Below are 24956 nucleotides of genomic sequence, written 5' to 3'. Positions count from 1 at the left end.
TGTATTTTGTTAAACACAAGATATTTTATTTTAGAAGTGCTGTATGATTCCAGCACACTAAATCAATATAATTTGTGGCGTTAATAAGTATGTATTCTTTCCCACTCCCTCTTCAATGCAAAATCCACTTTTTCTGGTTGTCAAAGTCTAAGGAGACAAAGATTTTAGTATTTCTTGCCTGTCCTGGAGTCTTCTGCTAATTCAAAATCTGATCTTGTGCCTAGTGAGGTGGGTAGCACAAGATAGTAGCAAAACTTCCACTGACATAAATGGGTAGTGAAAGAAGAAATTCGAATAAAGACTAAGATTCTGTTGAGGGGTGGATATTTTAAGTAAGAATGAACTACCAGACTGAGGGTGGTAGAGTACTGACACAGAGAAGCTGTGAATGCCCCATCCCTGGAAATGTTTAAGGCCGGGCTGGATGAGGATTTGAGCAGTACAGCCCAGTGTGAAGTGTTCCTGCCCATGGCAGCGGGTTGGAACTAGATGAGTTTTTAAGTCCCTTCAGACACAGACCTTTCTATGATTCCACAGTTTATCCAGATGATACATAATATGCAGACAGACTATACGTACACATATACCTCCCCCATAGGTAGTAAAAATTTCTAACATTTCAATATGAAAGCATTCTAACTTGTTATAATTCCATAATATGCTCAAGAATAAAGCTGTCAGAATGTTTCCAAAACTTAACGTATGCATGCTTATATGGTGGGGAGTTATTTTGCTCATGCTAAACTTGTTTAAACATTTTGTAATCCTGAATAATATTTTAAACTCAGACCTGCTCATTTCTCTTATTTATTGAAGTTATTCTGATTCTTTGCTTGAAGTTAAAAGATATAACAGAAAAATTTACCCTAACTACAGTTCACCTGCAGGTAACCATCTGAAGCAAAAATGAAAAGGAAATAATTACACTTTCCCTCAAGATAAAATGTCTTCTTGATGCATTTGGAAAGAGCATTATCTTTGTCCACTGAGCTAGCATTTCACATCTCATATAAAGGGCTATAAATCATGGAAATTATCCTCATCAGTCTGTGCTTACAAAGTATTTCCTCCCTAGGCAAGACAGCCAGCTCAAGAACACATCGTGTGCTAACACAATGCCTTGTGTTTTGTCTGGTATAACGAGAAGAAATACCTTTTTCAGTATTTTAAAGGCTAGGCAGGATGATCAAAATTACCTCTGTTTCAACCTTTTATAAACAAAAAAAAAAAAAAATCAACAACAACAACAAATTAAGTATTTTTTTAATACACTTACCCTGTCTGAATGGCCTGTAGCTGTTGCCAGTAGTTTTCCTCTCTTCCAGTCCCAAATACACACTGTATTTTTGGCATCCAGTCCCACTGAAGCTAAACGCTAAGGAAAAACAATAGTAATCTGGTTAACATTAATCAACTCAAAAATCAGTTTACTGTACTGTACTAATAGAGCTTCCCACATGTGCCTTGTGATTGAACCACAATGCTACAGGCATCATCAAGATATTTGTGTTAATTATCTGCTCGCTGGAGAAAGCACTGAAACACCTAATCTATTCTAAAGAGTTAGGTTTCAATTTCAGGTTATTGATGTCTCAAATATAATTACAAAAGGACTGAAATGCTCATATCAGAAGCACTACACTCTGGCATTCTGATCTATTAATAGTAAAAATGAATGGTAAATAAAAGCTCTCACTATCCCCAAATACCTGTTTGTTCATTGTGTTTCTTTTGTTGAGGCTTAGAATCTGAACTGGATACACTTTCAATAACATAAAGTTAACTGATATTCAGTTACATAAACATAAACATAAAGTTTACTGATATAAATCAGTATATCAGATAATCTCCCAGTGACTGTGCTCATTATGTCCAACTTTACATGATTTCCATCAGAGTTTCTTATTAGGTGAGAAATCTTTGACTGGTGGACCAGAGACTGTTGTGATCTATTACAACATGAGGACTAAACTGGTACCACAGGTACTGCAATTGTATAAAATGTGTAACACATGTTGGACAGAGATACATAATGGATATGTCCAGCATATGTTAGTAAAGGGAAAGTGCCTGAATAACTTGCACTGTGGGAAGAGACAGAGAGCGATACTTTTCATGGGAAACAACCACCTATCTTGGTAACACAACTTGGTAACATTCACATCTGTTATGTCCCTTATTCTTCTCATTGCCCTTATTAAGAGTCCAACTGAAGCTCCTAAGCATTTTGCTCTGTTACAGTAAAGCCTACATTTCAAGAACATGTAATAAATGAAACCTTATTTTGACATCAAAGACAAAGATAAGCAGATGAATCATCTGATCCAAATGGACCAATGTTTCAGATTTGACATGAACCAGATTTTTCCTTGAAGTACTGCTTTAAGTATGACTTGCAAACTGAATTTCTGTACTGAATGTTTCCTTCAATGGCATGTCTGTTATTTCTGGTCTGACTTTGCAGGAGGTAAACTGCTTAAGGTCTGGAAATTTCGGAGCTAATACAAAAGAATTGAACCAGCAAAGACAACAAGAACAGTTTTACCAAAAATAACTCTAAAATACTTTGTTAGATAAAATACCAATTGCTATAAGACTACCAATTACCATAGAGCTGAGTGAAATCAATATTCATAAAGAAAGAGAATGTTCCAGGTTTCATTCAGTAGCAAAATAAATCAGAGACAAGGTACTCCATGCCTTTTCATGCCATTTTCAAGAGCAAAAACACAGTGTACATCTTCCTTCTTAAGCGAGACACTTCCAAAGGCTAAAGGCAGCAGGTACATGTGCACCCTGCGCTATCTTCATAATAGCTACAGTTGTTTTATTTTAGAGTAAGGGAATAGATCCCTTTTACATTTGGTTGCTTGGGAACTGACACAACATACGTTACAACCTCATGTAACGGCTGAATTCTGCACAGTGAGTAATGCATAAACCAAGCAATTCCCACCAGAAAGTATACTAAGCAGTATGACAAAAAGTATACATATGTTTTCTTCCAGACTACTTCTTACATTGTCTTTCAGTGACAAAAAAAAAAAAAAAAAAAAGAAATCCTGAGGCTCTGTTAAACCTATCTGTGTTAAAATCAACCAGAAGCGCCTGTAGGACACCAAGTACTGAAGATTTCAGTATAATATATTTCACCTAAATGTGTTTGCCATCTACCCACTTATAAGTCATTGAAACAGGAAAGGTAGGTACTGAATCTGTTCATTTAACCTTGGCCAACATACTTCATTATGGTAATGAAGGGAAAATAGAATACAAGTAAGAACAAAAGTGCTCCTACTGGTCACCAGACTCAAATCATTTATGTATTAGAGAAAGGACTATTATTGTAGCATATGTTTTATTTGCTCTTGAGTAATCTCCATCTACCCAGGAGGTTGGATGTACTGATCAAAACACAAGATATTTTTTCATGGAACCATCACTGATTCCAACATTTTCTCACCTTTTTTATACTGTTCTCTTCTCCATGGAAACCATGGCAGTACTTACTTGATCTCCCAGTCAAGAAATTACCATTAGTGGGGTAGATGAACAGTGACAATTCTAGAGTACATTAACTAGTGTTTTATACTTTCTTTTTCCATTAGGTCTATTGAGGAAGGTCTCCTGCTAGCAGAAGAGTGATAAATGCCAAATTTCCTTTTAGGTTAAAACGCTTCTACTTCTAGTATTCTTTTTGGAATAGAACTTGAGAGCATCCTGCTCAGAGAATTCACGGAATCACCAGAAGAAAATATCTGCCAAATACCTCATGCATATAATTAAACAATTATTTTTAAGTCTACACACATTTAGAAGATCTTGCTAAAGAAGTCTACTGCAACCTAATGCCAAATTGAAAAACGCACACATGCTCTCCTTAAAGAAAGCCTACAAAAGAGGTCCTTAGAAAACAACCTAGAACAGAAATTGAATTGTATAGCACTAGAGAAATTGTTTAATAAAAAAGACATCAGCTTCATAGGTAATTCTGTGAAGGGCAGATGCTGGTGCTCTAACGCTCTAGTTAATTCCTGGTTCAACAGAATACATTTTTAATCACAGGCAAACTGACAGTTCTTCATTAAACATTTGAACAATACACAGCTTCCCTCCTAACAAATGTCATCTCCCATTAATTAAAAATCACAAGCTAAAATGTGTATTTTTCAATAGCAACCTCTCCGCTGGAAACTGAACTCCCTTCAGTACTTTTAAAATGCAACATTAATTACAGAGAATGTTAACATGAAATTTCCTTAAAATATATTCATCTTCATATTTCAAATCCTTATTGAAAGTACATAAAATAAAGGAAGTTATCCTTGATTTAAGTTGCTTATTGATCTTGTCTGTATATCAGAAAAGATAATAAATACTGTCTACTCTGCATTACTCAGTTTGAGGTTAATTACTCCAGGGAAGCACTGCAGAGACACCTAAGCTGTCTCCATGCAGTGCCAGCTGGGAGTAAGTCCAGCAGGGAGTAATATTTCAGAATTAACTCATTTGAACGCTTGAAAACACCCCAGAATTTCTGATTAAAAAAAAAAAAAAAAAAAAAGAAAGAAAAGAAAAGAAAAAAAAGAGGTAATTAAATTGGCCAAAATATCATTGCAGTCTCACTATTCTGGGACCCACACTAAGTTCTCATACTGGAGCTGTGCAGCTCACAACACAGTGACTGCCCTTGGAACCAGAAGCTGTGCACAGCAAAATGGAAGGAAGTAGAGTTATCAGTTGCTCATTTGGGAACTGGGCAGAAGCAGAGAAGCAGAATTACTTGGGCTTTTCCTCAGCCTATATTTATTTTAAAAGTGGAAAATAGCAGGTATTTGAGAAAATAATATGCAGGGATGCAATTATTTGCACCTATATCTTAAGTTTTTAATTGAATTTTTGTTTGTTTGTTTTGAGGCTAAAAGATAAATCTTTCTAGAAAGAAATAGACACTCAATGTAAAATAGTGAAATGTATGCAGTTGAAGGAAAGATGTGAGCAATGTATGTGAAGCCTGTTTTGTCCTGTTGCAACATGCCATCTCCCTAAGGTGATGACTGTGCCGACTATATAAACTGGAACTGCTAGCAGCTCTGAATTCCACATACTCAAAGTATTCTGTCAAAGCTCTTAAATGTTGGCTCAGCGCAGCGCATTCTTTTGTAAACCAGAGTGAGCAGTAAAAGCCAAGATACATCATCCATAATTATGTTTTCTCCAGATATAAATGCATTCTGTGCAGACCTACATTTCCAGAATATCTGCAACATCTCTAACATTTCTGCAAACAGAATATCAGTGTTTTGCAAAGTCAACACACCATTTAGTTCAGTTTTTAATTACAACTAGGCACCAACCAGGATTTTCAGAAGAGTCTCCATCTTCATCTCATATGGACTGGGCTTATCCTTATTAGGAGCTTATACAGGGGTTTAAACCAGTTTAAACATTTACCCACCCTACTCATGAAGTTATAAACAAGAGAAAATTTTAAGAATACTTATATAGTGTGCCCCCGGTGGTGCAGTGGTATAAAGTGCTGCTTGCAGCACCGGAGGCCAGGGGTTCAAATCCCCCCTGTGGCACAAGTGGTAGAAGTGCTGCTCTGCTACACAGAAAGGCTCAAATCCCGGGAGTTGGACTTGATCTCTAAGGTCCCTTCCAACTCGCACGATACTGTGATACTGTGATATCTGAATTAAAATCATGTTAAGGTTATTATAGCATTTGAAATTTTCTTCTGTTGATTTGGGGATGCTCTCATTTGACTAATTTTATTGCACATTTCCTAGGAACACCTTTTTTCTTTAAGAGTTGGCACATGAAATTTCAGAGGAAATGGTTTTACTTAAAAACAAATAAAATAAATATTGAAAGGAGATAGTTGAAAACTAAGCTTTAAATAGAAAGTTACCTCCAATTTCTAATAAAGAAATACATGCCACACTGCTGCCTAGGAATGCTTTTTGAATACGTTAAAGGTATTGCTTGTGTTAGTGTACTTTGACTCACACTTATCTTTAAACTGAATATGCAGAAGGTAATGCACAATAGAAAGTACTTTTGTTTCATGTGAGAACATATTTTAGGCATTGTATGTCTGCTTTTGATCTCAGAAAGAGGAATAAAACCACACTGTGATCAGCCAAAGAGCATACAATAGTAAAGCACTTCTCTACAGACAGCTGTCTATGACATTATTTTAAGAAAAGCATTTAAAGGTAAATCTGTCCTTCTGGAATTTAATTCACTAGCAAACAAGGAACATCTGTGCAAGAATCCAGGAATCACCTTCTATCTAGTCTTAAAAATATTTTAGCAGCAAAGCATAAAATACAACCGCAGTGTTATACCAGAAAACTGGACACCAATAAGGACAAAACTGAACATAAATCACTTCTCGGTTTATCCAAATCATTAATCTATGTTTCTCTCTTTTCAGTTACAATTCAATGTTTTTACTAGTTCTCCTGCAGGGAAAAAATTCAATGCATTTAGATGTGAACAGCCCACCACTTTGCCGTATTTTAATACTGCCTCAAAATATCACATAATCATATAGCATATTGTGTCCTAACACCCTTATTCAATTAAACTGACTGTGCACCCTAGCTAATGAGACTCTTACTGGAGTCTTTCTGCCAAAAGAGCTGCAGGATTGTAAGGACTCTGCCAGGAAATGGTCTCTCGAACAGCAAGTGATAAGTAAGTAGTGAGGCTATTACAATTGAGCTGAGGGGGGCTGTTTCTTTTATTCTTCTTTACATTTGCTCAGTAACCAATGCATCTACTTGAATTGAATTCTTGGTAAGATTTCAGTTTTTGAAAGAGCTACATTGCAGTCCTTGCATTAAAAAAATAATAATCATAATCATAATAGTAATTTAAGTACTACAGCCATACAGCTACTTATACATATAGAACATTTCAATGTAATGTCTCTTGGAGTCAGAGGTCAAACTAAAACAGAAAAGATTGAAAAAGAAGATATACAAACCTGGCCATCAGAATCAAAAGCTAAGCAGGCAACTCCATGTGTATGCCCATCCTTAAGAACAGAAACAGTCTGTACGCGGTAGGAATCCCAAATGCAAATGTAAGGGTCCTTTCCAACTTGCCCTGTAGCTACTAAAGTTTTATCTGGGTGAACTGCAAGGCTGAAAGAGAACACAGTTTAAGTTACAACACATTTTCTCAATACAGTAAAAAATGAAAACGTGAAACTGAAATATTATTTATTTTTCTTAGTTTTCAAAAACAGCTCCTTTTGATTGATGACCATATCAAACACCACAAAAACTTACTGTACCCCATTATTTCCTTCTGCCTAAAAATAAAAACATAAATGCTTGAGACTGACATGGTGATTGCAGAATACATGTAATAATATTTTAACTAGAAAATGTAAGAAAAGTACAATTAGAACATTGTTGTACAGGCTTTTATTTACATACATTTTCTGATATGATTTAGTTGCTGCTGCCTGCAGTAATTTACTGTTTCTTTGTTAGCTTATCTCATTTTTCTCTAACAGCCAATCAGAAATAGCACCTTGCACAAAAACCTTCACAATAAGTAAGATTTCTATTACTTAAAACCAGGCAAATGCTAATGTTTCAAAAATCATTTCCTGGTTTCCAGTGATTTACTCCAATAGCATTCAGTACACTGTTACCACTGTTATCTTTGACTGACTTCATCTTTTACACACTATTAAACGTAAACCTCTCAACTTTTTTCATCTTCTGCAGTATTTGTACAGGGGCACATAATTGCAAGCCACTCTAAAGCAGGATCTATTAAAAGAATTAAAACCCATCTCTGTGCACATCTCTTCTGATATGGAAATCTCCACCAGACTGTCCATGGTATGTCCATGGTATCTTTGTCTTCCATGCCAAAGTGCGAACTCTGATATTTACTTCCATATTGTGTTGGGGCATTTCTCTTAGATGCCAAACATATTCTGGAACCAAGCAGTAGCACCATTTAGTAAAAAAAAATAATAATAATAATAATAATAATAATAAATGTATTTTACATTTTCCTTTAACTTTTTGTTTTGGTTTGTTTTTTTTTTTTTTTTACATTTTCATTGTAACACAAAAAGTCAGAAGGCCACCATGTAGCCAACTTTATCCCACACTAATAATAGAGCAATAGCTGACACAGTACTAGAAACTGCTCTTTGCAATTATTCCAAGTTGTTGTCAAGCTGTTCTTCAGTCCTTGAGGCATTCTCTTTGACAAAGCCCAGATGATCTAGTTTGAAATTCTCGCCTGGGAAAGTTAATAACAAAAACTCTCCCTATGGTAACATGAATACAAAGACAGTTTTACACTGTTATCTAGGAAACAAATTAGAATAATGTCTGAATATGTGAAATGCATATGGAATAAGGAAAAATATCCTATTAATAAACTGACACTCAACAGATGGCTCAGGGCATCTGAGTATTTTTTAATATCCCAGGAGTAGATAATACTAATTATTAAAAAGGATTCATCAAAAAAATTAAGGAAGTTTGAAAAAATATATATATTTCCAATTTTCTCACGTTAAGGAACAATTCTTAGAAAAAGAACAAATGTAGCAGAACACTCAGTAAAAACTTTCTGTATCAATTCCCATACTTGCTCACTTTTCCCTTCTTCTCAGGCTTAGACTCTAAAGTTCACTGTGTGCCAGCTAGTTCACCTTAATTCTAAACCTACAAGGCAAAGAAGGGGTAACTTCACCATATTAAGATGGGACATTTGCAATTTAGTTATATTACCCTTCTTTAGTGATAAAAAACAGATGGAAAAGATTAACTGAAGCAACAAAACAAAACTTAGCTTAATTACATCTACCATTGGTCTGTACATGTTCAGCATTTCCATTCCTGGATGTATGAACAACATATTTCCTACAACTTAAATATGGTGATACTGAATGCATCTATTATTTGCTTTATCCTTTCTAATGCATGAAATCAACTAATGGCACATCTTAAATTAGGACCACGTACCAGTTCTTGGCACCTAAGAAGTAGCCTGATTTTTTAGAGTCGCTAAGGACATTCATTTCCTGCTCACAGCCTTTACAATAATGCAGTACAACTGCCTACGTTAAGTCTGGCTGTTAGATAACCAAGGGTTCATTTTTGGCAGACTAAATGGTAGCTTACAGAGTAAGGAAATGGAGACTAAATTCAAGAACAATTCTTCGGGACTGTCGGAATACCTCCCTAAATGATAGCCATGTTTGTCAATGAAAATAGAAAAACTACATGTGTGACCATTCAAGCTGTTTGCAGCGTGGATTGATTCTGGTCTCCAGAAGATCTCTAACTGGCATGGCTTCTCTGCCCTTCCACACTATTTAAAAATGAGTATAAACTTCAGTGTTTTGTTTCCAGCATACAGGTGTGTATCTTCAACCTTTCTAAGCAAAGATCCTACATTTAAATGATTTATGATACCACTCTACTCCACTGGAAAGTACTGAAATGATAATTGATGGAAGATATTTAATTAGATTATGTATTCAAACAACAGCAATTTACAGTACAGAACAAAACTGCTGGCAAATCTTTCCTGTTTCCTCCAATAGGAAGAACAGCTAGAAACAGAAGTCTTTCTTTTACAACCACCCAATTTTATGCAAGCCATGGGCAAAAAGCCTGCAGATTCATTAGTGTAAGGCAGAATGACCACAGCACAGGGTATAGCCAACAAGATCTAGGCAGGTGGGCAGTGGAAATTTCACAAGAAAATTTCCAGATTTGTATGAAAAGGAATTCACATTTATCTTGCCTTATCTGCAGTTCTTCCACCCCACACAATTAGCTAGGGTAGAAAACAGAAGGAGAAAAAGTAGCAGTCATTGCTGCTGGCACTGCTTGCTGGTTGGTAGTGGCAGTCACTTCCTCACACTTCTCAACTTTCTGTCTGCAAGAACTGTAACAGGAGCAGTTGCATGAATAGGGTAAGAAGCAGAGATCAACTGCTTGGGAGCTGCAAGTTCCCCTTCTTCCAGGGCAGGTAAAAAAAGTAAGGGGATTTCTGGCAGTCTGCTCCTTCGAGCAGCTGAATGCTTTTGTGGGTGCATAAAGCAACTGAGGATTCCACATGTATGCTCATGTACCTGCAAAGAAGGTCTTCAATAAAAGTGCATGGAATTTGACAGACACTTTTTAGAAAATCAAACAATCCATTTAAGATGAACCAATAAACTCCAGGCAGCATTTTAACATTACACCTTCTTCCTAATAGATGCTTTTGTTAATAAGAGAATTCAGTGAATGTTTACTTCCCTTCTAAGACCAATGATTATGAATCTAGCATCGAAAGCTGCCTGTTAAATTAGGATAATTACAAACACCAGTCATGTGTTCCAGCAGAGTCTGATGAAATGCTTTATAAAAGTCATTAGTGGATCCATCTGGTCTAAGGGCTATGCCAGATGATAAGCTCTTAGTACCACCACAATTGCTGTTGCAATAATATTCTGCTCCAAGATATTCTTTTTCAACAACTTAGAATTTCAAAAGATTGAAAGTATCTGACTCTTGTCCATACTGTATTTTTGTTTGTTTGTTTTCTTTAACAGTTGCTCTAGACTTCTAGACACATATGTAAGTTTAAAACAGAACTAAGTAGAAAAGTTTCCAGAATACAAACTACTTCAGCATTCTCGAATATTAAATTGAAGTGTTTGCCTTTAAATTATTCCCAAACCACCAGCAAAGCTATTTGTTCTTCAACAAGAACACAGTCAAGGAATCAAAGAATTACAGACTCAAAACAAAGAATCACAGAACCATAGAATCACCAATGTCAGAAAAGGCCTTCAAGATCAACCAGTCCAACCAACCATCTGCCACCAATATTCCCCCACTAAACCATGTCCCTCAGTACAACAGCTGAATGTTTCTTGAACACCTCCAGGGATGGTGACCCAACCACTTCCCTGGGCAGCCCATTCCACTGACTGACCAGAGAATAAATTGTTCCTAATATCATAGTATCATCATAGTATCACAGTATCGTGCAAGTTGGAAGGGACCTTAGAGATCATCGAGTCCAACTCCCGGGATTCAAGCCCTCTGTGTAGCAGAGCGGCACTTCTACCACTTGTGCCACAGGGGGGATTTGAACCCCAGGCCCCCAGTGTTGCAAGCGGCAATTCTACCACTGCGCCACCGGGGCACACAACCAACCAGAACCTCCCCTCTTGCAACCTGAGGTCATTCCCTCTCATTCTTTCACCAGAAATGTAGGTGCAGAGGCTGACCCCACCTCACACAGCCCCCTTTCAGATCATTGCAGAGAGCCATGAGGTCTCTCCTGAGCCTCCTCTCCTCCACTCTCACCTGTGCTCCCACAGCTGACCCCACACTTGCCTCAGCTGATTAATCAGAGGTTCAGGCTGTGATTACCAGTTTCCCATACACTCAGCCACTCCCCGTCACACTTGTGTTCCAACCCCTCACAGCTCCACTGCTCTTCTCTGGACATGCTCCAGGTCCTCAGTGCCTTTCTTGCAGTGAGGGCCCAAGAAAGAACACAGCATTCAAGGTGCAGCCTCACCAAAGCAGAGTACAGGCAAACGATCACTTCCCTACTCCTGCCAGCTGCACTCCCTCTTGTACAAGCCACGATGGCACTGGCCTTCTTGGCCACCTGGGCACACTACTGGCTCACATTCACAAGAGTGCTGATCAACTCCCTCAGATCCATTTTCCCCACACAGTCTTCCTGCCACTCTGCCCCAAGCCTGACTAGGAAGAACAAACAATGGGATGAGGGAATTTAATGTGGTTAAGGAAGAGGAGGCCCAGGGTGGATCTGATCGTTTTCCAGCACATCAAAGGCAGCTATAGAAAAGTTGGAGGTATGCTTGTCACAAAGAAATATGGTAAAAGGGCAAAAGAAGGGCAAGAGGCACAAGTTGCTTCATGGGAAATTCTGTCTGGATATAAGAAAAATGCTCTTCACTACAGGAAGAAATAGGCTGCCTAGAAAAGTGGAAAAATTCCCCTTGCTGGAATTCCCCCCCCAGTTTGTAGTACTCTCAGTTCAGTTTCTTATGCTGTTGTCAAAAAAAAGAGAAAAGCTCAGCTGACAGACACAGTGAATAAAAAAAGTGCTTTTGGTCAGCCTTTAGGGAGGTGACTTCATAGTTATCAATCAAACTCCCACTCAGCTGCACTGATCTGCTTTGACTGATGACCCCATGGTGACTCCCCTAGAGGCTGGCTAAAGGTCTCTCTTCTCTGCATTGACTTGGAGATAGTCAGACTTTCCAAAAGTCAGTTGCTTGTAGAAGCCATCAGAATCATACTGTGCATCTCAGCGTTTTCACATTCATGGAAATAGATAAAGCCCTTAAGAGTCTAATAATTTTCCTTTCTCCTCTCTGCTATCAAATGAGGTTTGAAGTTGATGAAATTACTTCCACAGATAATTGTATTTTTCTTTGAAAGTTGTTTGCAGTAGTATTCTGTGGATTTCCAGAAAGGATGGCTTTCCCTGAAGAGTGATGCAGGGGTTATTGCCATTAATCTCTCCCACTTTGGTAGCTGAACTGTTTTGTCCAAACTACCCAGACTAGTAGAAAATGCAAAGAAATAAGGGAAAGTGTCTTCTACTTGCTAAAATTATTTTTTATGGGTGTCCATCATCTCTTACAGTTTTGATATATGTTGCTTATATTCAGTGGTACATCAGAAACTAGTGAAATGTTTACCACGTTCATCAATAGAATTATTTCTCCTGAAGATTTGGCTTGTTTTGAGCATTGTTTACTAAGCATTCAACTAAAACCTAAAAGAAATCATCTGTATACGTTAAACGTTATTTACATCTAGAGGAACTGTGACTTACATCTCTGTATTATTTGTAAAGAGACAATGCACATGTTAAAGAGATCCCCTTCCTAATCTTGCTGCGTGGATTTTGGAGGTAGTTTCAAACTGATGAATTGCTGAAGAAATCTATAGCCATCTTCAGGTATTTTTTTGTCTAACACTTGAACTGTGTCTGAATGGGTATTTAGCTTTGTAATGTGTATAAATAACTGAATAATTGGATTTATTCTGTTGGGATCAAGAAATGAACTAGGTGAGAATACTAAGGTTGGGAGCAAACTTGGATACAGAAACCATGGGATGATGGAATTCAGAATCTTGAAGATAACAGCAAAGCGGTTAAATTGTTTTTTAAGTGTCACGGCCCTGAACTTTAGAAGAGTGGAGTTTGGCATTGCCAGGGATCTGCTTGGAAGAATCTCTGTATCAGCATTTGAGATTTGTTGTTTTGACAAGTGTGTCTCTTAAAGATTAAAGAAATTAAAAAAACGTTTCAAATCCTTAAATGTGGAGCACCTACCTGCTTTAATGCTGATATTTCATCAGCATTATGTTTATCACCAGTATGTTCTTGGGAGGGATGTATGGGAGATTGGTAATCACAGCCTGAACCTCTGATTAATCAGCTGAGGCAAGTATGGGGTCAGCTGTGGGAGCACAGGTGAGAGTGATGTAGCTGTGCTCCCGGGAGGGGTGGAGCTTGACTCCATCCCCTCTGAGACCTCATTTAAGGGCTGACTCCCACTGGAGCAGTATCTCTTGGAGATCGCTCACCAGGGAGGACTGCCCCAGCTGCTTCAGTCAAGGCACCACCACTGGTGAGTTTTTCCTTTACTTATTCACTTATACCTTCTGTACATTTTGTTACCATCTGTACATTAAAAACCAATACAGAGGGAATAAAATAGAACAGATGGGCCGTATTTTCTGCAATGTAAGGTAGCATGGTTATTGTTATTATTAAAACTTTAATGCAATCATCTAAGCTGTTTTCCAGAGAATTACAAAGCATGGTTACTCAATGCTGTGTCAAAAGATGTGTATATGTTATATGTCACTCCAAAAGTAATGCCTCCTATTTTTTTCCACTACAATATATACAAAGACCACAGTAACACTATTTGATAGCATTTTGTAGCTGAGAATTTGCTCCATTTTTCAACACAGTCACCACCATTAGTTAGGCATCTTTGCTAGTGGTGAACAAGAAGCTGTGTGCCTCACTCAGAAAATCTGCCGCAACAGGGGTCCCTTGCTGTTGCCACTGCTGAAATGCACCACCCGCCTCTCTGTGCTCACATCCACTGTTTGGTCTCCATCAGTGTTCAACAAGTGTTCATGAATATCAGTGTTGCCATTTTTTTTTCACAGAGGAATACAGTGACACACGTTTACTTCACACACACTACCATGTCAGACACCGTTCTATCAGACTGCCCCCTGCTGCCATCTGTCATACAGCAACAAAATGGAATGGGATATTGATGGGAAGGTTCAGCCTCTACTGCCATCCCACCAACATCTGCCTCTGATGTTGTGGACCATGATCATACAATAGGAGGCAGTACTTTTGGAGCAGCTTGTGTGTGTGTGTACGTATTTGTATGTTTGCTACTTCGTTAAGGGATCATAAAAGTGAGGTTATATAATTTTACTCTCTTAATATTTAAATCATGAATATGGAATAATCTTTGACATTTTCCTTTCTTTCTTAATTGAGATTACTGCAAGATCTTTTTTGTTTTGTTTTGTTTTTACTTTATTCCAGTTGCCTACATACTGCAAAAATAAAAGCAAATCCATGCAAAATACCTAGCAGAGATGAGCATCTATTAAAATTCTAGTTGTTTCTCAACAAGCCAAATCTGATATATTTGCAAGAGAAGGATGTGGCTGATGTCTCGCACATCAGTTGGTATTACTAATCTTTTGCTTTCAAAAAATAGGCATGTATCAGAAAATATTATTCTCTGCATTGTTGGCTGAACTGCAAGTATTTTAGTGTTGCAGGCTATAATGTCTCGAGATGCCAGTAACGGTCTGGCTGAGGTTGCATGGAACTCAGGAAGGGCAAACTTACCCTTAATTTGATTTTTCTTTCTTGTTGACTTTCCATGGCAAATCTGGGAATTCTGATACGCGATTACTTAAAGTAATCTACTTTCAGTTTCATCTGTTTGCCTCTACTGAGAGCACTATAGGAGATAAGAGTGCTTGAATCTAACAAGAAGGTGTTCTGCAACACAGCATTTTAACATCTGTACCCTGTAAATGCAGTATATCTGAAATGTGATGTAGATGCAGTGATTTATTAATGTGCTCTTAAAAACATTCTCTCTGTGTAAAGAATTATTGTTATAACAGCCTTTAGATTCATTTTAGTTTTAGTAGTGTTATTTGTTTTCATAAGCTTTTGATCTGAAGCTAACACAGAATGAAATCCATACATAGTTCTTGAAGCACTATAGCTAAAGCTTGGAACACATTAAAACAATCCTGTATAGCATTTTCCTTCAGGGAATTTCACATTCATGAATACAGTGCCAGATCACATGTTTGCCCTATGTCTTGAGAAGGTGGAATAAGCACCCTCCTGTTGTTCTTTGACTTTTTCTATTAAAATACAACTGTCCACATAGCATAATCCTATTGCTAATAACATAAATATAGCCACATTCACCTTACAAACTGGGTAAATGTAATGTTCCTTGAGCTACAGCTTGGTAAATTAGCATTATTATAATTAGCCTTAAAGTCTGTACTTTTAACAACATTTTTACCAACTAAAGTTGGTATTCACGATAGGGTCTTTCATATTTCTTCAAAGGTGAAGTTCTCAAATTTTCTTTGGAACCAGAAGGGAGATAGCCATTTAATCCATTTTCATACTTTCTGAAATCCAAAATAAGTAACTTGTGCTTAACTGTATCAATTCTTAGGGAAATACAGCCATTTTAGCGGGTGTCATACATGAGCCAGTGCTGCCATTATACGAGGAAAGCAGTGATTCAAGTATCAAACTAGTTAGTTTCTACAAAATGTAGGAACACATAGAGGAAATTATGATGATTAAATTAAAATATATACATATGAAATTACTACGTGGTTGAAGTTGACACAATAAGTACAGTGATATCAAATTAATTCTTAATGTGAGTGGATGTTTTCTAATTTGCTCAAAGTGATCTCTTTGGCTACTGCAGAGTCAATACTGCATTGATTTCTCTTTTACAATATTTTATAATCTCTTTTAAGCAAGGATGGTCTGTGCACTTCAGGTGTCTTAATTGCACATGGCATAAAATGGTGCTATAATCTTTTTTCTCTTAAGAAAAACTCTATTTTAATGAGAATGTCAGAGAGGCATCATATCACATGCAATATCCTATTGACTAAGAGTGCACTGCTAACGCTTGTTCTTCCTTTTTTTTTTAAACTTTCGTTTGGTACATAAGCAGTGGCAGCTGCAAAGACAGTGGAATAATGTTGGCCAACCAGGGGAATATGTGTTTATGTTCTTGAAAACGACTGAACTGGTCTAGTGAGTAGAAGTAAACTGCAGTGTGGAATAATCAGGTTAAGAGTCTTGTTCAGCCTTCAGCTTTGTGGTCAGAAAGGAGAGGATCATGTTTTACCTTCCACCAGCTTATTGAGACACTGAAGTTTTAAGTCCTACAGAGCTCCTTCTAGAAGCAGTTGTGAGAAGGAATTTTATCCTGGGGCTTATTTGGTGCAGGCATTGTTTAAGTCTCTTTTGACTCTTTCAGCATTACAGAAATTATTCTTCGGAGGCTTTAGTGAAGATAAACTTGTAATAAGGTAAGATCTGTGAAATGATTTTGTTTGTATGCAGATCATCTGGATTAGACTTCAGGCTTTCGTTTACTGCTGCTCCTTACAGCTCAAAGTGGCCATTGCTTATTGGCACTGTTAGCGTGCATAAAATGTACAGTCTTCATTTATATAATTCTGTTATTGATTGTGCTAATCTCACTATGCAGGACTAAAGAAAGAAGTGGAATCATTTAAAAGTAATTGTCAAATTGTTTAATACTTCGTGCTTATCTCTAAAAGAAAGGAAAAGAGTCCTATTTCCTGTAATAGATGGCACTTAGAAATCATCAAAGCTTTATAGAATTTTAACTGTCATTAGGGTAGACTGAGTCTGAGCCTCTTTAAACTTTCTTATCTGAGATAACTATTGCTTTTACTTATACTAATAATTTTACTGATGCTAATAATAATTGCAGGATAGAGGCATTTGGCAGAAGTAGTTGGTGAATCATGGTGGCAGAGCAAAGGGGTATCTGATGCACCAACCACATCAGGATACACACTGTGAGTTTTCTTAGAAATTTACTGTACTCTAGTTTAAATTAGTATACTTTTTATGATTATGCACCTATATATAGTTTTCATGTAATAGAATCATATAATCATTTGAATTGGAAGGGACCTTTGAAGGCCATCTAATCCAACTTCCCCGCAGCGAACAGGGACACCTACAGCTTGATCAGATTGATCAGAGCCTGGTCCAGCCTGACACTGAATGTCTCCAAGGATGGGGCATCTACCACTCCTCTGAGCAACCTGTGCCAAAGCTTCACTACCCTTATTGTAAAAAAAATAAATGCATTTAATACAAATCTCCTCTTTCAGATTGAAGCCATTTCCCCTTGTTGTATCACAGTAGACCCTGCTGAAGATATGACATTGCATTCCAACAGCGTGCTTTCCAAGAATATGCTTTCCATCGTTGCTTACACTGAACAGAGTACATGTATTCTTCCCAAATTTCATTAAAATAGTATGCTAGCAATAACTCCTGTTTTTTGGAATTTTAATATCAAGAATAAGATTTGGTACCACAGGTTTGATTTTCTCATCCTGATGAACTACAGTTTGTCATCTGAAAGCACTGCTCATGCCCATGTTAGTCTGAAGGGCACATTTTTAGAGCTTGTACAGTCATCTGTGAGATTCCAAGAGGCAAAAGCAAAGAAAAAAAATTACTTTGGCTTTTATAATTAGTATTAACATTTACATTTCTTCTTTTTTACTTGGTTAGACTGGACTGATTGAGATACTACTTTTTCTAATGGACTTCCCAGCTCCTCAGGCAGTGTGCTTTTGTATGGATCACTCAGGTGAACTTGTAGTACTCAGTAACACGTAATGCCATGGGTTTTTTTACAAGGAAAGTGCTTACATAACATGGTAGTAAACAACTTAGAGAAAACATTCAGTAATAACATGGGAAAATTTTAAGAGTTGAAAGGAAATTTAGTGACTACACAAAGTTTATTTTAATTTTGAGTATTGTATAATTATGCACACAGGAGAGAAACTCAATTGACATAGCTTTGGGGTTTTACAGCTCTATGGCAGAAGGTAAGGTTGTACTTTTTTAGTGACTTCAGTAAAGATAAATTCAACAATATCTATGTGTATTGCATGTGAGGTGATTTTTAAGTGCTTTCAGTGTGTTTATGTTGCCCTTACAGTATTTTTAGTAGTTTTAATAGGAAATGTAGCTCCCCCAGTGAGATATGTGTTAGGACATTTTTTGTTAACGAGTGTCTTAAAAAAACTCCTTCAAAAACATGGCAGAATCTGACTCTTATATAAACTTGAAAAAATGACTGTTGAAATAGTTCCAAGTTACAGTTCTCAAACTGACAAAAGCCACAGATTACATGGCTTAGACATAGTCAGCATTTACCTGCAGATTGTGAAGAAGTAACTTCAGGTTTCCTTTCACAGATACATTTGGTTTCCTCTGTTCTTTGTAGTGGGAATACACTGCGTGAACTGCTCTCAGGAAGAAAGGGTGCTTCCTTTCTTATCGTAGTGAAGAGGGAGACACTAATATAACTGTACATATGTTTTGTTATCTTCTATCAAAACTTTTACATCCCTTTAACCTTCATAGTGCCTTTAAATGAATAACAGCTAGAAGGAGGTGAGATAAACCCTCTGCAAATAAACTTCCATCTAGTTGGTGGCAGCAGTATGTAGTTGGAGGAATTTTGAGTCCACTACATAGTCCTGAGAATAAATGAATCTTGGTAGTCCTAAACATTTTTCTTGCTACTACAGTCAAAATCAAATTGGATATTTTCACCTTCTGTCCCACTGTTCTCAGTTCCTGTATCCTGTTTAACACCTGGAGAGGGAAGGAGCTATGGTTGCTGATGTCTTGATGTCTAGGAACAGGAGAGAATTCCAATGGCAAATAGATATGGTGATTTTCTAAGACATGTGAGTTGGCTGTATATTGGTGTATTTTCAAAAATGGTGCAAAATAGATGAAATCTTGAATGAGTGAACTTGGATAACTTCAGTTTGAGCAACTGAGTTTCAGAAACATTTTAAGTACAGACAGTGCAATGAGCCAGAATTCCACTAAAATTCTGTCACTTGATTTCTTTTGATTAATGATGATTTTAATTCAGCTTAATGCTTCAAAATGAGCTACCTTTCCCTAGAAATCTGGAGATCTCCTCTTGATAATAGGAAAGTGGGCATTGAACTACATGAGATACTTAGTAATGTGCATCTTAGATACCAGAGATCCTGTAGGGGAAAGAAAAAGAACAAAACAACAAACCTAGCATATGGAATCAGTTCTGTGATACTAAACTGATGTGGATGTGAGCTGGGTCTCTTCAGCCTGGAGAAGAGAAGGCTGTGAGGCTGTTAGCAGCCTTCTACTACCTAAAGAGTAGCTACAGGAAAGAAGGGGACAGACTCTCTAGTGGGGGCTGTGGTGATAGAACAAGGTGAAACGACTTCACATTCAGGGAGGATAGCTTTAGGTTAGATATAAGGAATAAGTCTTTTACAGTGAGGGTGGCAAGGCACTGGGGCAGGTTACCTAGTGTTGTGTTTGATGCCCTGTCCCTGGAGACTGTCAAGGCCATGCTGGATCATGCCCTGGGCAACCTGGTGGAGCTGTGGTGTCCCTGTGTGTTCCAGGGGAGTTTGACTGGATTGCCCTTAGAGGTCTCTCCCAACTCTGAGGATTCTATAATTCTATTGAATTCTAGCTTTTCTTCTGATAAAAAGAGCTCTGTCCAGTGAGGACTTTCTGCATTTTATTATCAGTTAAGCACACATTTTACTTCAAAGGAGTATTTCACCTCTACTTACCCTGTTCACTGCAGGGTAGTTGCTCTAGATGACCTTCAAGGGTCCTTTCCAGCTCAAACAATTCTTTGAAACATAATTATTTCATTTTTTAGAAGAGTGGTATCCATCTGCTTCTTGTTTATTAATAGGCTATAGCTGGGTGGCATGCCTTTCGTATGTGCCAGTTAGACTAGGCTCTACAGCTTTACCAAGGGTGAGCCCTGCCTGGCCAACCAACCTAGTGGCCCTCTATGATGGTGTAACTGATTCAGTGGACAAGGGAAGAGCCTCTGATGTCATCTGTCTGGACTTCAGTAAGGCCTTTTACATGGTCCCCCATAACATCCTTCTCTCCAAATTGGCAATGTATGTATTTGTAGATCTGTGATGAGAGGTGCAATAGAAAGAAGAGGACAGGCTCTTTAGCAGGGTCCATTCTGACAAGGAGAAGTGGTTTTAAACTAAAAGAAGGGAGACAGATTGGATGTAAGGAAAAAGGCTTCTTTTGTTGTTGCTTTGTGGTTTGTTTTTTTTTTATACAAGAATGGTAGTGAAGCACTAGTACCTGTTGCCCACGGAGGTGGTGGATGCACCATCCCTGGAGACTGGGTCAGGGTCAGGCTGGATGGGGCTTTGAGCAACCTGATTGAGCTGTAGGTGTCCCTTTGCACTGCAGGGTAGTTGGACTAGATGGCCTTTAAAGGTCCCTTCCAACTTGAGTGATTCTATGGCAACAGATAAATTCAGTTATGTAAGAATTTTAGCATGTGAGTGCACTTCTAGATATATTCTAGATACATCTTGTGCTAGTTGGTAATTTAGGTGCAGAATCTTTCCTTAATCTCATACAAAATAGTCACTTGGTACTTACAATCTTCAAGTTGTTTCAGACAACATAGAACAAGCTAATAAATGTCACTTTTAGTAAGTGCACTTCTTCAAAAATATTTTTTTCATAGACAATTTATAGAAACTTTAAAAATGTTGCTAGAACAACGGAAAATTAAAACGTGTATTTTAAATGCAGGCTTCAAGTTTTTAGGAATAGATTTTGTATTTGTATTGTACATAGCTGGTGAGAGAGAATTTCAGGAGCCCAGCAAAAGGGCTCATAAAACTGATATTTGTGACCTTGTGACTGATGCACTGTAACCAGAAATGCAGATGATGGATGGGCCTAATTTAATATTAAATGTGGATGCTCTGATATGTTTTCTGTTTCAGTATGTGTATAGGAAATTGGTAATCACAGCCTGAACCTCTGATTAACCAGCTGAGGCAAGTGTCGGGCCAGCTGTGGGAGCACAGGTGAAGGTATGTGCTCCCAGAAGGGGTGGAGCCTGACTCCACCTCTCCTAGACTTCATTTATGGGCTGCCCACCACAATGGCAGCATCTCTTTAGGAGACTGCTCCTTTGTGGAGTTTGGGTGATCAGTATTTTCCATCTAGATTGAAGGCCTCAGAATTGGTGACTTTTTCCTATAGATAACCTTTGGCTATCTATTATACCACCATTCTTGTATTGCTTCCTACTCTACAGTTTGTAATTTTTGTTATAACTTATTCCAGCACACCCAACAGGGAATGGGATTTCTATACAGTCATACTGGATTTGTATTCCCATTTATTTGGCAACCTCTGAAATATAGGGAAGGGTAATTTCTTTGAAAAGTAAGAGAGTATGAGCTTTCAACTGTCTACTGCAAAACAGCAGGAGTCCAAAGCCTTCTTGAATGTCCCACATAGTCTAGAGTACCTAAAAAAACAATGTTTTACTCCAGATACATTTAGATTTATCATTTTTGTAAACATCTGTTGTAGGCTTTACTCTGTGTAGAAAAGCCATCATCTGCTTCTGACCAATGACATGCAGCTTGGCACGTGTTCATCTGACACATTATTGAAGCAACCTCTTACTCTTCCTTGTTTCTTTCCATTAAAGCGTTTAGAATAAAAACATTGCATAACAGGCTTATCATGAGAAGAATGAAGAAGCTGGAGGCAAAGCTATGCAAAAAATACTATTATCCCAGTGTAAACTTTTTAACAAGATTCTGTGAGTTTTCTCAGGTCATACAACTTGTCATAGATGGGAATTCACCCAAGGTATATCTCATCTTTCAACAAAATGAGATGGAATCTGTTAAACTGAAAAAGTCAGAATGATCCTGAAACATTATGAATAATGGGACTTTATCCTGTTTCTACAATACCTCCCACTTCTCCTTGGCTGTTCTCTGCTAGTCTTGGCTGTTCTTACTGTGCCTTTTCCAATGTTTTGTTCATGTTGTATCTCCTTTGTCTTTCTTTTCATTAACTGTATCTATTGTATGCCTTGTTTCCAAGATTTTCTTCAGATATCCTCTCTGCTCTTTCCCTTCAAATATTTTGACTTGGATTTTATGTAGAGTGATCTACACAGTTCTAGCTGTATTCCCTGATGATTGGTAACTATGCAGAAAGAAGAGTAGATCCAGGAAATCCCAAAGCAGTTAATTACTGAATCAGCCTCAGGAAAGAATACCTTCAGCTGTGCTGTCAAGCATAGGACCCATCTGCAACAACCATAATGCAGCTTGATTGACATCATCATGCTGTGGGCAATTAATTAGTGCACAGATATTTACTGTTCATTGTGACCACCAGTTTTAGAGCTGACTGGCTTAATCTTTGCCTGAATTATGATTGCATCTGTACATTTGGGAGAAAATGCAATGTTAATTCAGTCCATTTTTAGTCATTTCAGCTCCAGACTGTGATGAAATCAGAAAAACAGGCAATTTGATTGCTAGCAGCACAGCACAGTTGGTGTCATCTGTTTTGTCTGAGCTTTGAATCAGTGTTTCAACAGTCAAACTGAAACAGGGTGAACACAGGAAATAATGGAAGCTACAGTATGTGACAGTGGCCACAATAACTTAACTTACAGCTTTTATCAGATGTATAAATTGTGTGTGCAATCAGATTGTTCAAAATGATCTAGAATTATTTTTTCCAGATGTGAAGTTTTTGTTAGTTTCTGTTAAGAAGTAGTAAACTTAGAACAGCATGTAGCTACTGTGCCATATATTGATCACTGAATTAACCTGATGTTTTTTGTTGCTGCTTTTATCTCAACACCACAGACTGTATTTCTTTGCAATGTTTTACTGTTCATTGCAAAACATTTTCCACTGTCCATTTAACTATAATAAACATTGAATAGGTAAAACAAACAAAGGGACCCCCTTACAATAGTTTCACTTCAGACAGGTAAAAGCTATGTAGCTGTTCTGGCTGAACTGCACACACCTGTGCAGCTTTATCCAACTCATGATTGTCTAGCAATATCTCTGCTTCTTTCAGCATGGGCCAAGACCCTCTCTTTCTGGTATTTTCCTGAACAGAAGTTGTAATATTTTGTATACAAAAAATTCCAGTACTCTTACATTGTTGTCATCGGGGTAGTTGTTTTCAGATATTTGCATGATGCTGCAATAATCAGTAGGAATGCAAATATAATAGCACTGAAAATGAAAACTACATGCATGTAGAAGCTGAAGTTGTACAACACCATGTGTTTGACCTCATGCAGCTAATAGGAAATAATGCATATATTTCCCTGATCACTTGTACAAAAAAGCACAATTAATGAGGAAATCAACAATAGTTTGTTTACCTTTCAGTGTCCTTTAATGTGCTTTGGGTACAGCCTCATAAGGCTTCATTCTGTTGAAGCTTGGAGCTGCAAAGTATCCGAGATTATATATATAATATATATATTAAAACATATGCGTTAGATAAAAATAGGTTGCCAGATAACCACATCAACTTTGTGCTTCTGCAGACATGTGTGCTGTAGGACTGTGCTGCAGTACCATTCCCTCTTATCAGATCTGCCAAATCTTATTGCCTGTACGCATGCATAGGACTGTGAATCACAGCTGGCCTCAGTTAAAGTGCAGAACATTTAAGTATAATAAAATGACCTTTTAGAGTTTTCTAAGAGTTTTTCTCATGTTTCTTTTCCCTTCTCTTGTTGGAAGGAATTCTAATCACTTGATCAAAGCCTGATTACTTGATCTTTTTATCTGGCCTGACTCTGTGAACCCACTAAAACTCTGTGCTACAACTGCAGATTGTACTTTCCGTGATGTTACTTTTGCCACTTTATGGGCCTGATCTGTCAAGACTTCTAATAAGCACTGAGCAGCCAAACAGACTGGAGTGTGATGGGACAACTCTGTAGGCTTGAATATAACCAATGACACAGAGAACCGTTAGCAGTAATTCCTCAAGAACAATGTGGTGTAATTCAGTGTGGCGGGAATGTCTCTAACTTTGCAAGCTGCTGCCACTGTTATATCCCATGTTATTTCTAGAAAAAGGAAAAAAATAAAATCCTGTCAAAATGCCCCTTGTGTTTGCAGGACACTTTCAGTGGACTTAGCATAACGTGTGTGCTCCAGAGACCTTTAACAACACCAATTGAACTGAATGTCCACTCTATAAAGGATTAATCTTAGGCTCTGTTGGTGACCAGTACCATTTCTGAATGCTAACATGGTGATTTTTCAGTCTGCATCAGCTTCGTTCAGAACCGTAGGTGTTTGCTTCCTCTGACAACCAGATGGTTGCTGTCTGAGGCAGGCCCCCAGATTCAGAAGCTGCTGTTGGGAAAGTTAGCCTGAAATGACTTGACTGAGTCAGGAAGGCAGTGCAGAAGGATGAATTAATTCCAGAACAGCTAACTACAGCACTCTTCTTCCTGCACATCAAACATGAAAGGGGAAAGCAAGCATAACAGTTAAGAACTTAGACCTAAAAAAATAAGTTATTTGCCAAGTTCTCTGAAATGAATATTAGTTGGTGGTGTTTCTATGAACACGCATTTCTTCACATCAAATGTGTTCTGTACCTCAGCTGTTTGCTGTGAGTGGCAATATTTTGTATATTTCAAAGGTATTGTTATAGCTAGACATTCATGTGTA

At 37.7% G+C, this 24956-nt stretch overlaps 1 protein-coding gene across 6 annotated transcripts in view; it reads right to left on the bottom strand.

Annotated features, from left to right (window-relative positions):
- The window catches only part of EML6 (EMAP like 6), a 119600-nt gene that overhangs the window by 76503 nt on the left and 18141 nt on the right, over positions 1 to 24956 (bottom strand). For all 6 annotated transcript variants that reach the window (XR_011903259.1, XM_072333706.1, XM_072333708.1 and 3 more), the window contains 2 exons: positions 6998 to 7157; positions 1277 to 1375 (listed from right to left, as the gene is read on the bottom strand). Coding sequence is in view for 5 of the 6 variants with exons in the window: in XM_072333706.1 (XP_072189807.1) it covers positions 1277 to 1375; positions 6998 to 7157 (259 nt within the window). In the remaining variant the exon portion in view is untranslated. The remainder of the gene's footprint in view (positions 1 to 1276; positions 1376 to 6997; positions 7158 to 24956) is intronic.

The sequence above is a fragment of the Excalfactoria chinensis genome, chromosome 3 (genome assembly GCF_039878825.1).
Source record: "Excalfactoria chinensis isolate bCotChi1 chromosome 3, bCotChi1.hap2, whole genome shotgun sequence".
In the NCBI taxonomy this organism is placed as follows: Eukaryota; Metazoa; Chordata; class Aves; order Galliformes; family Phasianidae; genus Excalfactoria; species Excalfactoria chinensis.
Note: the sequence above shows the minus strand (reverse complement) of the source record. Positions and strands in the feature narration are given on the sequence as shown.